Below are 13,087 nucleotides of genomic sequence, written 5' to 3' on the forward strand. Positions count from 1 at the left end.
ATTGCACTGGCTGCCCTGTGCTATGTGATCTTGGAGGACGGATCACACAGTGTGTCTAAAGTGCAGTGAGTCTACAGTACACTATGTGTGTGCACACAGCCAGAAGCCCAGAGAACCTCTTCTTTCTTATCTTCAGCTGTGTGTCTGTGTGTCTGACATATGGGTCAAATCTGGATGTTTATGAAGTGTGCGTACATATGGACACCATTGACTTCAGATGTTATTTGTGGCGGGTGTGTCAGCTGTAGGTCGCTGCTGAGTGAGGTTTGATGCCTGCATGTGGTTCGTCTGGAACAAAGACTCCTGCGGTGGTGCCGACTTGGGGCAGGCAAGGGTGTGTGTGTGTGTGCAGAGCTTGCTGGAACGTGAGCTGCTCATGCACGCGTGCGTTCAACATTTGCGGAGTGCTTACTGTGTATTGGAGATGCCAGCAGTTCCCTTCAGCACTTGGTATCTGTCAACTTGCACAGGGTCATCTGAGAGCATTTTGTGTAACAATTAGGCACCTACTGTTGTATCAGGTCCTCTGTTGGAGATGCTGGTTGAGTATGGTCCAACTGCAAGAGTCCACCCAAGCAGGCCCCTTCCTTCCTTCTATGGGGTCTCCAGCCCCATAGCCACCACCTTCCAGCACTGACTGGAGAGAGGGCTTTGAGCTCCTTCTGGATCCCTGCTCTCTGCCTGAGACTGCACAAGTCAGAGTTTTCTGACTTGGAGGTTAAAAGAATAAATGAGCGCCGGCCGGGCGCGGTGGCTCAAGCCTGTAATCCCAGCACTTTGGGAGGCCGAGACGGGCGGATCACGAGGTCAGGAGATCGAGACCATCCTGGCTAACACGGTGAAACCCCGTCTCTACTAAAAAAAAATACAAAAAAACTAGCCGGGCGCGGTGGCGGGCGCCTGTAGTCCCAGCTACTCCGGAGGCTGAGGCAGGAGAATGGCGTGAACCTGGGAGGCGGAGCTTGCAGTGAGCGGAGATGGTGCCACCGCACTCCAGCCTGAGCCACAGAGCCAGACTCCGTCTCAAAACAAAACAAAACAAACAAACAAACAAAAAAAGAATAAATGAGCTCCAAGCTACAGAGGGGATCCTGGGAGCTTGGACCCTACCAGAGTTGAGGGGGTGAGGGGTGCCCCCAAGAGCTCTAGATACTTTAGCACACCTATAGATGCAGGACTTTGAGCCCGGGCTGAGGGTCAGTGTGTTGGGAGGGCTGGTGCTTGGGGACCAGTCCGGTCCGGTGGAATGTCCAGTCCGGTGGAATGGACTTTAGGGGTGTAAGGTTTGAAGGATCTGTGGGCAGGAATTTTGGGGAGTGGGAGTTGAGATTTGAGTAGAGGATGGGAGATAATTGGATGTGGAGGGTTTTAGAGCATGAGAAGCCAAAATGTATGAAGCAGGAAGCTTGGGAACCTAAGGGCAGATGGTCGGGGTCTGAGGGTGGAGGCTCTGAAGAGAGTATGTCAGGGGAGGGTGGGGACCCATGAGGGGCTGGAAGTCTGAGGCCTGGGCATGGGTGAGTTTCGCCCCTGAAAGAGGCCTGGGAAGGAGGTAAGACTGGAGTCGGGTGTGCAGGGTGGGGAGAGGGAGGGTGTGGTTCTCAGAGCTCAGAGACCCATTTCTCCATGCTCCATCTCACGCTCCCGCCCACCCTACCCATAGCTCTCTTTCCTGTGGCTCTCGCGCCTCAAAGTATAACCACGCCCAGCCAACGCCCCGGGCACGCCTGACAGCGCCCCAGGTCACTCACAGACACTCCTTAACACCTGCATGTGCCCCGCCCCTCCTCAGATCCGCCGCTCACTTAGCCCGGCCCCACCCCCCATCAGATTAGGCTCCGCCCCCCCAGGCCCCGCCAATCCCTCGCCCCCTCCACACACACACTTCCCCGCCCTCTTTCCAACCAGACCCCAACACTGGCCCAGGCCCCGCCCTTCCGCAGACCAGGCCCTCTCTTCGCTTGACCACACCCATCCTCACATTCCTCCCCTCTCCTGTCCAGACCCGTCCCATCCTCAGACCCATCTTCTCCTATCTACCTCCCCGACCACGCCCCCACCGCATTCCTAACCTCCACCTTGTCCCTTCTCAGACCTGGCCCCGCCCTTCATCCTGCGCCCCGCCTCCTCCGCAAGCCGGACCCTTGTCCCTCCTCCTCTTGCCCTGGGCCTGCCCCTTCTTCAGACCCCGCCCCGCTCCTCAGCCCAGGGACCAACCCCATCCCGCACCTACTTGTCCTGGCTCCGCCCTGGCCCCACCTATCCACAGACAGCACGCCCTCTCAGCCCAGAACGGCCTCTATTTCAGACTTGGTTCCGCCCCTCACGCCAGGGCCCCGCCCCAATCCCGCACCCCCTAGCCCAGGCCCCGCCCTTGACCCGCTCCTCTGCATAGCAGGCCCCTCCCTTTATCCAAGGCCCGCCCCGGCGCTCCGTAGACCACGCCCCTCCGGTTCCGGGCCCGCCCCAATCCTTGGTTTCTGGTCCCGGCCCCGCCCCTACACAGACCTGGCCCCGCCCCGCCCCCCGCGTCTCGGTTTCCCGGGCCTGCGCGCGCGGCTCCCGTCACTCGAACGCGCGACGGCGGGGGAAAGATGGCGGAGTCCGGCGGTAGCAGCGGCGGTGCTGGTGGCGGAGGCGCTTTCGGCGCGGGTCCCGGTCCCGAGCGCCCGAACAGGTGAGACCCGGCCCGCAGGATAGACCTGCACCTGTCTTGGAGCCCAGGGCACCTGTGGGCAGTCTTGGGCATCCTGAGGGGTTGAGGGGAGGCCTGGCACTACTCGAGGGTCTTCCGCTGAGAATTTGGACTTCACGGGGCCGTGGGGTACTGGAGGAGCCGAGGGCTACTGAGGGGATAGCTGTAGCGGGGCTGGCTCGAGGCGTCTGCAGGCGACCCTAGGGACCTGAGAATCCTGGGGGTCTGAAGGGAAACCGAGGGGCTCCTGACTGTGATGGGCCGTGGGGCAACTGGGGATGCCAAAGGGCCTGGGCAGCAGAGAGGGCCTGAGCCGGAGCCATGGCCAGTCTGAGGGTGGTGAGGTGTCTTGGGGGCTCTGAGGAAGGGGCTAAGGCCCAAGGCTTCCTGGGAGGTGCCGAAGGACCCCGAGGTGGCTAAAGGTGGTCCTGAGAGCGTGCTGAGGGGCCCTGGGAGGAGTGGAGACTGTGGGAGGCTCTCAGTGGGGGACTCAGGTGAACCTGGGAGCCTGAGATTGGGAAGCTGAAAGGGCCTGGGGTTGCCAGGGCCCCTGAGGGGCTGGGGTGGATCTAGGGAACCTGAGGTGGATGAGAGAACTCCAGGGGTTTATAAAGAACGTAGAGAGGGTTCTTTTTTGGTGCTACTCCCTTCCAGCCCCATGGGGTCCAAATCCACATCCCCAACAGGCTAAAGGACTTATAGAAAGGTCTTGCCCTCAGACAAAGGGACAGAATTCACCCCTTTTGTCAGAGGGAGGCCCTCTTTCCCCATGGCCCAGTTCTGACATGGATTGCTTGAACCTCAAGGTTTGCATGACAATTAGTTATCATTGTCATGTAACTAATGATATGTGCGTGCATGCATTGTATTGGATTGTCGAAGGGAAAGAACACCTGCCTTAGGGAGTGTGATCTCCTGCTCTTTTCCTATTGGGCAAAGCCAGACCCTCCCACCCCAGCTCCTCCTCTAGCCTGCCACCCGGGTCAGGCCAAGGGGGAAATTCAGACTTTTTCTTGTTGGTGAGCTTCCAGGAGCCAATAGTTTCAGTCAACATGATAAATGATGAAGTTATTGATACTTATGTGCTGTGGAGTTTTGGACCTCTGGGCTGGTGCTGGAGGGAATGGCCTGATGACCTGGCTGTGTGATTTGGTACTGAATGGAACATGCATGGGATGGGTGAGGAAGGGAGGAGGGATGGCTGGGCCAGGGCACAGAGGAGGCAAAGGCCCTGCCTGTTCCTGAGGATGCTGGGTGGCACGTTGAGACTTAGGTCTGTGGGCATTGAGTCTGATCTGCCCGAGGGGCTGTGGGGAACCCAGGAGGTTTGTGTCCAGAGGGGTGACCAGCCTTCTGGGGTATGTGTGGGGCAAGATTGTCCTGCAGTAGGGAGCCAGGAGACATCAGAGGATTTTCAGAGATACTCGGAGTGGCCAGGGCTTGAAAATTGGGTATGAGTTGGCAAGTAAGGGACAGGGAAGAGGAACAGTGAACCCCAGGTCCCTGCCTTGGGCACTGTAGTGGGATAACCTGGGGCTAGGGCTTTTTTTTCTTTTTTTTGAAACCTGGTCTCGCTCTGTCACCCAGGCATATAGGCTGGAGTGCAGTGACACCATCAAGGCTCACTGCAGCCTGAAACTCCTGGACTCAGGTGATCCTCCCACCTCAGCCTCTGGAGTAGCTGGGACTACAGGTGTGCACCACTACACTTGGCTAATTGTCACATTTTTTGTAAAGACCAGGTCTTGCTCTGTTGCCCAGGCTGGTCTCAAACTCCTGGGCTCAAGCAATCTTCTTGCCTTACCTCTCACTAAGTGCTGAGGTTACAGATGTGAGCCACCATGCTGGGCATGGCTTTTTTATAAACAGCTTTATCGAGATATAATTAATTGCATGGCATACAATTCATTCATTTTGTTTTTATTTATTTATTGAGACAGAATCTTGCTCTATCGCCCAGGCTGGAGTGCAGTGACACGATTTCGGCTCACTGCAACCTCTGCCTTCCAGGTTCAAGGGATTCTCTTGCCTCAGCCTCCTGAGTAGCTGGGACTACAGGTGCGTGCCACCACACCCAGCTAATTTGTTTGTTTGTTTGTTTGTTTGTTTTTTGAGTCAGAGTCTCGCTCTGTCGCCCAGGCTGGAGTGCAGTTGCACGGTCTCGGCTCACTGCAAGCTCTGCCTCCCGGATTCACGCCATTCTCCCGCCCCAGCCTCCCTAGTAGCTGGGACTAGAGGCGCCTGCCACCAAGCCCGGCTAATTTTTTTTTTTTTTTTTTTTTTAATATTTTTAGTAGAGACGGGGTTTCACCGTGTTAGCCAGGATGGTCTTGATCTCCTGACCTTGTGATCCGCCCGCCTCAGCCTCCCAAAGGGCTGGGATTATAGGTGTGAGCCACTGCGCCTGACCATTTTTGTATTTTTTAAGTAGAGACAGGGTTTCACTGTTGGCCAGGCTGGTCTGAACTCCTGACCTCAGGTGATCCGCCCGCCTCGGCCTCCCAAAGTGCTGGCGTGAGCTACTGTGCCCAGCTAATTCATTCATTTTAATTTATCAGTTCATTAAGGTTTTTGTTTTTTTTTTTTTTGAGACAGAGTGTTATTCTGTTGCCCAGACTGGAGTGCAGTGGTGTGATCTTGGCTCACTGCAACCTCCGCTTCCTGGGTTCAAGCAATTCTCCTGCCTCAGCCTCCTAAGTAGCTGAGACCACAGGTGCATACTACCATGCCCAGCTAATTTTTGTATTTTTAGTAGAAATGGGGTTTTGCCATGTTGGCCAGGCTGATCTTGAACTCCTGAGACCTCAAGTGATCTTCCTGCTTCAGCCTCCCACTGTGCTCAACCCAGATAATTAAGTTTCAGTACATTTACTGAGTTGTGCATCCTTCACTACAATCCAGTTTTTTGGAATGCTTCCATCAACCCAAAGAGTTCCCCCAACCTCGTTTGCAATTAACCCTGCTCCCCCAGCATCTAGCCCTGGGGACATCCTGATCTGCTTTCACTCTCTGTAGCTTTGTCTTTTCTAGAAATTTCATAAGAATGGAATCAGACATGTGGCCTTTGCGTCTGGTTTCTTTCCTTAACATAATGTTTTTGAAGTTCATCTGTGTTGTTGTATCAGAAGTTTGTTCTTTTTCACTGTGGAGTGAAAATAAACAAACTGTGTCCATCCAGATGAGATTGTATGGATGGACACAGTTTGTTTATCCATTAACTGGTTGATGGACTGTTGGGTTATTTCCATTTTGACAACTGCAAATAAAGTTGCTATGAACATCTGGGTATGTGTCTCTGTGTGGACATATACTTTCATCCTCTCGGGTAAATACTTAAGAGTGGAATGACTAGCTCATATGGTAGATGTGTTTAAATTTTTTTTTTTGAGACAGGGTCTCACTCTGTTGCCCAGGCTGGAGTGAAGTGGTGTAATCACAGCTCACTGCAGCCTCAACTTCCTTGGGCTCAGGTGATCCTCCCACCTCAGCCTTCTAAGTAGCTGGTAGGTACCACAGGTGTATGCCACCACACCCAGCTATTTTTTCTGTGCTTTTGTTGAGACAAAGTCTTGCCATGTTGCCCAGGCTGGTCTTGAATTCCTGGGCTCAAGCGATCTTCCCACCTTGGCCTCCCAAAGTGCTGGGATTACAGGTGTGAGCCACCACGGCTATGTTTCTATATATATATATATATATATATTTTTTTTTTTTTTTTTTTTTTTTTTTGAGATGGAGTCTCTCTCTTTGCCCAGGCTGGAGCGCAGTGGCGTGATCTTGGATCACTGCAACCTCTGCCTTCTGGGTTCAAGCTATTCTCCTGCTTCAGCCTCCTGAGTAGCTGGGATTGTACGTATGTGCCACCACACCCAGCTAATTTTTGTATTTTTAGTAGAGACGGACTTTCGCCGTGTTGGCCAGACTGGTCTCGAACTCTTGACCTCAGGTTATCCGCCCGCTTTGGCCTCCCAAAGTGCTGGGATTACAGGTGTGAGCCACCGAGCCCGGCCATGTTTTAATTTTTAAGAAACTGCCAAACTCGTTCCCAAAGTGGCTATACCATTTTGCATCCCCACCAGCAATGTTCAAGAGTTCCAGCTCCTCATCCTCACTAACCCCTGGTATGGCCGGTCCTTAGTTTTAGCCATTCTTAAGGTGTATGCTGGTGTCTTCATTTGGTGTTTTTATTTATTTGTTTATTTGTGAGATGAGGTCTCACTCTGTCGCCCAGGCTGGAGTGCGATGGTGCGATCCCAGCTCACTGCACCCTGGAACTCCTGGGTTCACGCAGTCTTCTGGCCTCAGCCTCTGGAATAAGTGGGATTACGAGCATGCACACCACTGTTCCCAGTCTTATTTTGGTTTTAAGTTGCATTTCTCTAATAACTAATGGTGTTGGACAGTTTTTCATGAGCTTCTTAGCTATTCGTATCTTTGGTAAAGCGTCTTTTCAAATCTTTGGCTCATTTTTTTTTTTTTTTTTTTTTTGAGGCGGAGTCTTGCTCTGTCGCCCAGGCTGGAGTGCAGTGGCCGGATCTCAGCTCACTGCAAGCTCCGCCTCCCGGGTTTACGCCATTCTCCTGCCTCAGCCTCCCAAGTAGCTGGGACTACAGACGCCCGCCACCTCGCCCGGCTAGTTTTTGTATTTTTTAGTAGAGACGGGGTTTCACCGTGTTCGCCAGGATGGTCTCGATCTCCTGACCTCGTGATCCGCCCGTCTCGGCCTCCCAAAGTGCTGGGATTACAGGCTTGAGCCACCGCGCCCGGCCCTTTGGCTCATTTTTAAGTTGTGTTGCCTTTTTTTTTTTTTTTTTGACCGAGTCTCGCTTTGTCACCCAGGCTGGAGTGCAGTGGTGCGATCCCAGCTGATTGTAACCTCCACCTCTCGAGTTCAAGCAATTCTCATGTCTCAACCTCCCAAGTAGCTGGGATTACAGGTGCATGCCACCACACCTGGCTAATTTTTGTGTTTTTAGTAGAGATAGGGTTTCTCCATGTTGGTCAGGCTGGTGTCGATCTCTTGACCTCGTGATCCGCCCACCTCGGCCTCCCAAAGTGCTGGGATTATGGCGTGAGCCACCGCACCTGGCCCTCTTTCTTTTTTTTTTTTTTTTTTTTTTTTTGAGACGGAGTCTTGCTCTGCCGCCCAGGCTGGAGTGCAGTGGCCGGCTCTCAGCTCACTGCAAGCTCCGCCTCCCGGGTTGACGCCATTCTCCTGTCTCAGCCTCCCCAGTAGCTAGGACTACAGGCGCCCGCCTCGTCGCCCGGCTGGTTTTTTGTATTTTTTAGTAGAGACGGGGTTTCACCATGTTAGCCAGGTCTCGATCTCCTGACCTCGTGATCCGCCCGTCTCGGCCTCCCAAAGTGCTGGGATTACAGGCTTGAGCCACCGCGCCCGGCCTGGTGTCGATCTCTTGACCTCGTGATCCGCCCACCTCGGCCTCCCAAAGTGCTGGGATTATGGCGTGAGCCACCGCACCTGGCCCTCTTTCTTAAAAGACATCTTTGTCATTGTCCCCTTTTCTCCATCCTAGTGAAAAATCACTGGAGCCACTGATGGGGTATCTCATGCCTCAGGTGCCAGTGTGGGGAGAACCCCTAATGTGGCAAGATGGAGCATGCAGAAAATGGATCATATTTTGAGGGAGATTGGTACAAGACATTCTCCCAAAAGTCATTTTGAGACATTGAGTCTTTGTATCGTTGTTCGTCTGTTCCTTCATTTATTGCAAATAGGACAGCCAGGCCTAGTGCACGACCCACCTCCTTTTCTCAACTTCCCCATGCCTCCTTCCTCTTCATCCTTCCACTCTCCAAGGTTCTGGCTCCTCAGAGCCACCTGCCTGACCATGCAAGCTCAAGTAGTCCCCAGGACACTTTTTCTAGTCACCTAGTTGTGTGTGTGTGTGTGTGTGTGTGTGTGTGTGTGTGTGTGTGTGTGTGTGTTTGAGATGGAATTTCGCTTTTGTTGCCCAGGCTGGAGTGCAGTGGCATGATCTCTGCAATCTCCACCTCCCGGGCTTAAGCAACTGATTATCCTACCTCAGCCTCCCAAGTGACTGGGATTATAGGCACCTGCCACCAAGCCTGGCTAATTTTGTATTTTTAGTAGAGATGGGGTTTCTATATGTTGGCCAAGCTGGTCTGGAACTCTTGACCTCAGGTAATCCGCCTGCCTGGGCCTCCGAAAGTGCTGGGATTACAGGCGTGAGCCACCGCGCCCAGCTTGTTGTGGTTTTTTGTTTGTTTGGTTGGTTTGGTTTGAGGCAGAGTCTCACTCTGTCACCCATGCTGGCATGCAGTGTCATAGCTCCCTGCAGCCTTCTGACCTCCTGGGCTTAAGCAATGCGCCTGCTTCAGCCTCCCGAGTAGCTGGGACTACAGGCATCTACTATCACACCTGACTACTTTTTAAAAATTGTTTTGGGCTGTGTGCGGTGGCTCACACCTGTAATCCCCAGACTTTGGGAGGCCGAGGTGGGTGGATCACTTGAAGTCAGGAGTTTGAGGCCAACTTGGTGAAACCCCTTGTCTACTAAAAATACAAAAAGTAGCCAGGATTGGTGGCACGTGCCTGTAATCCCAGCTACTCGGGAGGCTGAGGCAAGATAATCGCTTGAACCTGGGAGGCAGAGGTTGCAGTGAACTGAGATCGCTCTACTGCACTCCCACCTGGGCGAGAGAACCAGACCCTGTCTCAAAAAAATATATATATGGCCAGGCGTGGTGGCTCAAGCCTGTAATCCCAGCACTTTGGGAGGCCGAGACGGGCAGATCACGAGGTCAGGAGATCGAGACCATCCTGGCTAACACGGTGAACCCCTGTCTCTACTAAAAAAATACAAAAAAAAAACTAGCCGGGCGCGGTGGTGGGCGCCTGTAGTCCCAGCTACCTGGAGGCTGAGGCAGGAGAATGGCGTAAACCCGGGAGGCGGAGCTTGCAGTGAGCTGAGATCTGGCCGCTGCACTCCAGCCTGGGCGACAGAGCGAGACTCCGTCTCAAAAAAAAAAAAAAAATATATATATATATATATATATATATATATTATTTTATAGAGACAGGATCTCATTTTTTTTTTTTTTTGAGACGGAGTTTTGCTCTTGTTGTCCAGGCTATAGTGCGATGGCACGATCTCAGCTTACTGAAACCTCCACCTCCCAGGTTCAAGCAATTCTCCTGCCTCAGCCTCCCGAGTAGCTGGGATTACAGGCATGTGCCACCATGCCTGGCTGATTTTTTGTTTTTAGTAAGAGACATGGTTTCTCCATGTTGGTCAGGCTGGTCCCAACTCCCAACCTCAGGTTATCCGCCCACCTTGGCCTCCCAAAGTGCTGGGATTACAGGCGTGAGCCACTGTGCCCAGCCGAGACGGGGTCTCATTATGTTGCCCAGGCTGGTCTTGAACTCCTGGGCTCAAGTGATCTTCCTGCAATAGCCTCCCAAAGTGCTGGGATTACAGGTGTGAACCACTGTGCCCAACCTGTATTTTTGTTTTTTGTTTTTGAGGTAAAATATATATAACAAAATTCACCCACTTTAAGTGAACAATTCAGTGGCATTTAGTACATTCACAGAATTGTGCAACCATCACTGCTGTCCAGTTCCAAAACATCTTTGTCCCCCGCAAAAGGTGACTCCATCTTCGTTAGCGCTGACCCCCTATTCTCCATTGCCCAGCCCGTGGCAATCACCAATCTGCAGTCTGTCTCTATCTGTTTTCAAGTTTTATAAATAGAATCATACACTGTGTGGCCTTTTGAGTCTGGCTTCTTTCACTCAGCATGATGCTTTGGGGGTCATGCATGTTGTAGCCTAAATCAGCACTTCATTCCTTTTTATGGCTGAGTAATATTCCACTGTGTGGATGTACCACATATTTATCCATTCATCTGTTGATGGACACTTAGATTGGTTCCACCTTTTGGCTATTATGAATCATGCTGCCATGAACATGAGTGTACACATTTTTGTCTAAACACTCATGTTCAGTCCTTTGGCATACACATCTAGGAGCGGAATTGCTGGAGCGCATGCTTGTTGTGTATTCTTGATCGTGCTGGTCACCACCTAACGTTATTTGTTGTGTTCCTCTGCAAGTGCCTTGAGGTTGGAGAGCCTGTCTCTTTTGTGCCCTCTTGTGTGCCTGGAACATGAATGACACAGGAGGAAGTGTCCCAGAGACGTGGCCGAGAGAGAGGGAGGAAGGGAGGGATGGGGGTGTGCAAAAATTTCTTGCTCTCTGAGGCTTGCAGTCTGGCAGGTGGGAATTCCTTTCTATGGTATCAGGTCGATCTTTGGCCTTTCCAGAGAGGCTTGTGGGGCTGCTGGGGGGCACTAGGGGCTGGTCTTAGTCTCTGTGACTGCCTTTCTAGCCTGCCAGGCAATGCCCGCATCTGCCTTTTTGTCCCACGAAGGTTTTGTCTTTTGGCCAGGGGCGGGGGCACTTCCTGTCTTCTCCTTGGCCCTTCCAGCGGTACCACAACTCAAGAAACTGTCCCCAAGAGGGACTGTGCTCCCCCACCCCCCACCGCCCCCAACGTTATATAACTTGTTTGTTCCAACTCCTGTCTTCTGCAACCAAGGGGGAAAAAAGAAAGAGAAAAGCTTATTCTCCTTCCTTCCTATCTCGAGGGATCAACAAAAAACCCGTTGCCTAGTAGAGATGGTTGTTAATGACTGAGCCGAACCTCAGGGATGGACAGAGTGGGGCTGCCCTGGCTGGGGTGCGCGAAGAGGAGGTGGGGTCCTTGCTGCAGGCACAAAAGACACTTGTTCACCAGCTGGCCTCCTCCCAGCTTGGGCCGTGGGGTCTAGACTCCTTGGAGGGAAAGGAGGCCTGGGCCACTTGGGGTGTTGCAAGGGGAGGCAAACCCTCTGGGGAGTTGCACCTCCCCAGCTATAATTCCATCACTGTGAGGCACCTGGCCGCCAGAGTTTTGGAGGAAACTTCTGGCCTCGCAGCCTCTCCGACAGGGACCTTTGGCATCCACGCTTTTTGGCCTACACTCCCTGGAGATGCCTGGGTAGGGCCCGGGCTCGCTGAGTCATGCTGTTCCTGGGGGTGAGGTGGGGGGATCTGGGTGAGGGATGTGCAGGCTTCAGGCGTTTGCATAAGAAGTGGTGGCTAGGCTGGGCGTGGTGGCTCATGCCTCTAATTCCAGCACTTTGGGAGCCTGAGGCAGGCGGATTACAAGGTCAGGAGTTTGAGACCAGCCTGGCCAACATAGTGAAACCCCGTCTCTACTAAAAATACAAAAATTAGTCAGGTGTGGTGGTGGGCATCTTTAATCCCAGCTACTCGGGAGGCTGAGGCAGGAGAATCGCTTGAACCCAGGAGAAGGAGGTTGCGATGAGCCGAGATCGTGCCACTGTACTCCAGCCTGGGCGACAGAGTGAGAGTCCATCTCAAAAAAAAGAAGTGATGGCTGGCTGGGACGTTGTGCCCAGGGGCTTTGCTGCCTGCTGAAAGTGTTTGCATGGAAAGTTGTGGCCGAGACGCTGCGCCCAGTGGGTTCGTCACAGTCAGTCTGGCTCGGTGGCCTTTGCCTGTCGAAGATTTCTTCACAATCTAGATCATCTCCACCAAGCCCAGAGGCCTTGGAAGGATCCAGCCCCCCAGCTCCTGCTAGGAATACCTGGGGGAAGAGGTGGCTTTCCAAGGAGATTCTTGCTGCTTTGGGGAAGTTCTCATTCTTTTGGCCTCTTGCCCCTTTCTTTTTTATTTTATTTTTTTTGATGTCATTCTGTTGCTCAGGCTGGAGTGCAGTGGCATGTTCTCGGCTCGCTGCAGTCTCCGCCTCCTGGGTTCAAGTGATTCTCCTGCCTCAGCCTCCCAAGTAGCTGGTACTACAGGCACCCGCCACCACGCCTGGCTAGTTTGTATTTTTAGGAGAGATGGAGTTTCATCATGTTGGCCAGGCTGGTCTTGAACTCCTGACCTCAGGTGATCCACCTGCCTTGGCCTCCCAAAATGCTGGGATTACAGGCATGAGCCAGCGTGCCCGACCTCATGCCCCTTTTAGAAGGAGGATTTTGACCTTTCCAAGACGTGGACTCAAGTCCTTCTCCTGGAAAATGTGGTCAGATATCGTGGCATGAGGTGTCTTATCACACGCATGGGTGACTGTGGGTCCCTCTTTGTGGGGTGTGGCTGTGACAGATTCCTCATCTGGGAAATGGGGCTCTAGGCCCACCAGGTGGGGGTGCCTGGGAGGAAATGAGTGGGGAGAGGCCGCATGTGCCTCATCAGTGTTATTGTGGCGGTGCTGACATCGCCCATGATGGGGATATTGCCATCCTGTCTGCCATGCCCGCATGGGCCTTGAGGGGATCATCGGTGCCAGCAAGGCATGATGTGGCGTGCATGTGTCAGGCAAGGAAAGGAGAGGGTCAGC

At 53.0% G+C, this 13,087-nt stretch overlaps 1 protein-coding gene across 3 annotated transcripts in view; it reads left to right on the forward strand.

Annotated features, from left to right (window-relative positions):
• Nucleotides 1-2,510: 2,510 nt before the first annotated feature.
• Nucleotides 2,511-13,087, forward strand: part of KLHL26 (kelch like family member 26) — a 35,745-nt gene continuing 25,168 nt past the window's right edge. Inside the window, exon 1 of one of the 3 annotated variants that reach the window (XM_010386665.1) lies at nt 2,511-2,677. In XM_010386665.1, coding sequence (XP_010384967.1) covers nt 2,595-2,677 — 83 coding nt within the window. In that variant the 5' untranslated portion in view covers nt 2,511-2,594. The remainder of the gene's footprint in view (nt 2,678-13,087) is intronic. The other 2 variants (XM_030935577.1, XM_030935576.1) reach the window with 2 other exon arrangements.

Source organism: Rhinopithecus roxellana, chromosome 8, assembly GCF_007565055.1.
Source record: "Rhinopithecus roxellana isolate Shanxi Qingling chromosome 8, ASM756505v1, whole genome shotgun sequence".
Lineage (NCBI taxonomy): Eukaryota > Metazoa > Chordata > Mammalia > Primates > Cercopithecidae > Rhinopithecus > Rhinopithecus roxellana.